This window comes from Penaeus monodon, chromosome 23 (assembly GCF_015228065.2).
Source record: "Penaeus monodon isolate SGIC_2016 chromosome 23, NSTDA_Pmon_1, whole genome shotgun sequence".
Classification (NCBI taxonomy): domain Eukaryota; kingdom Metazoa; phylum Arthropoda; class Malacostraca; order Decapoda; family Penaeidae; genus Penaeus; species Penaeus monodon.
Window position 1 is genome coordinate 30,872,506 of NC_051408.1, and position 2,026 is coordinate 30,874,531.

General features: G+C 42.1%; 1 protein-coding gene across 1 annotated transcript in view; it reads right to left on the bottom strand.

Annotated features, from left to right (window-relative positions):
* LOC119587927 (androgen-induced gene 1 protein-like) overlaps positions 1-1,704 on the bottom strand; it is a 31,591-nt gene extending 29,887 nt beyond the window's left edge. Inside the window, exon 1 of the mRNA XM_037936637.1 lies at positions 1,427-1,704. Within this exon, the coding sequence (XP_037792565.1) occupies positions 1,427-1,579 (153 nt within the window). The 5' untranslated portion in view covers positions 1,580-1,704. The remainder of the gene's footprint in view (positions 1-1,426) is intronic.
* Between the last annotated feature and the right edge of the window lie 322 nt (positions 1,705-2,026).

A 2,026-nucleotide genomic window follows, 5' to 3' on the forward strand; every position in this document is an offset into this window, starting at 1 on the left:
TGAGGATACAAAAATATTTACATTTTTGGCTATCACCCAAACTAATACAGTTTTATCAGTATCGGGAGTCCAGTGTAGTATTTGCATAAATTGTGTTTTTCACCCCAAGACAATACATAACCCATACATCTATCTAATGAGGTTCAACTTGCATAGATTTCAAACAAAACCAAAGATATATCCTTTATGTACACTCTAGTACCCAGTCCTAGCTTGAAACCTCCACCTTTGCTACTAGGATGTTTCCCGATGTTTCATGATATGCTACGTCACCAACCACATAAATAAGCTGAGACAATGAAGCCCTACAATCTTTTATGAGGTCTTTAGTATTTCCCCAAAAGTGTTATTAGCGACAGGATATGAGGTCCTGTGCAGATTCACTGCAACCTAGCAGCTGTCGTCGACCCCATGAAACCCAGATATGATGCCACTCATACTTGATGCAAAGATCCACGGATTGTCATAAACAACTATAAGCTAATTTTTTTATGTTCTTTACAATCATTACATTATATTTTCTCTCTCCCCTGAGCCTATTCTATATAATTACCAAACATAAGAGCCAACAGCATAGGGAGATTTTCGAGTCTTTCACTTATAGCCAATTGCACTCCTCCTAATTAAATGATGGTCTAATATCCACTCAAGCTAAAAATCAGCCAATTCACCATTAACAATAAAAAAAAATCAGGTAGAATCCATGCTATTAGCACAAAACCTCCACCAAACAGTTTAGATGTTCACGCGTAAAACACCCGTTCCAGACAAGAGCAACAGGCACACCAAGGCCGGAGATGTTCACAGATTAGAGGCAGAAGCAACAAAAAAGAGTGCTATATCAGAGGGCGAAGATCATACAAGCTCTGTGACAACCACCGTTACTTGTGTTTACAGTTGTCAAACTCTTACGAAGGGCGCCTGTCTAATGCCGAAATGGTTTAAAATGTTATTTCTTCTTTGATTTTGGACTCAATTAAAAAAAAAAGTATCAGTGAAGTAGTCATATCATGTGCTTTGGATAATGTAAGTATGTGATATATCAAAGTACTGGTTCAAGAACTGAAAAGTTATTGTTGACCAACACTGGGAATGCGGTAAAGATATGGGTCAATCAATACATTTTTATCATTATGTTCAAACATCACTCTACAGTTATAACGGTCATTTATGTTGATAGGCAATTGAAAAAGCAAGTGTCGCGACAGGCAGCGTAAAACTACAAGAGAACCGGAAGATTACGTCACCAAACCTACATATAACTCCTATAAAGCAAACAGAAAAAAGTATCAATAAGGCACCAAATCCCATAAATAATTCTAGTGCAGTGTATTGGTTAAGTAACTAAGTCTACAGGAAGTATGATTGATTAGTTCCTAATGCAGGCACACTGGATGGCCGACTTTCATGCAGCCCCGGTACTTACCGCGTCAAGAAATGTCAGATATTTAAACCTTCCGCCCATCGCCCAAAAAGCTGATTCATATTCTGAGCCCTGAGGAGGCTTGACATCATAATATAGCCCATAGACATAGCCCGCGAAGATGGCACTGTGAAGTAAAGTCTGAAAAATCTCCATCTCTGCAGTTCGACGCTGCGGCAACCGGCCCACAGAAAATGCCGTCGAGGTGGGGGAACTGAGGAATTGGCCGCCCTTCGAGCTGGCCCTAGGCTCGGCAATGCTGACGGTGTTCGATGGCCAGACACAAGGCCGCACCTTAGGGAATCATTTATAGGCTCGGGGTCATGCACAAGCCCGAGGACGTACCGGTCGCTTCCCGCAAAAGTTGGAGACTGTACGAGTCGGTAGGCCGAGGTGGCAGATCCACCGGACTCACTTAAATGTCATTTCTCCGATCATTACACGCAAACATAGAGAAACAATAGCTTCTGTTTTGCGAATTGTGGGCTGCAGGTGATGAGGAAGGGAAATTTGGAGAGGAGGCGACCGTTTGCTTACGTTTCCCAGGTGATATTGAAAACCGGGACTCCTGGACTCCGTGCTTGAGTGGGTGGACGAGAGTTA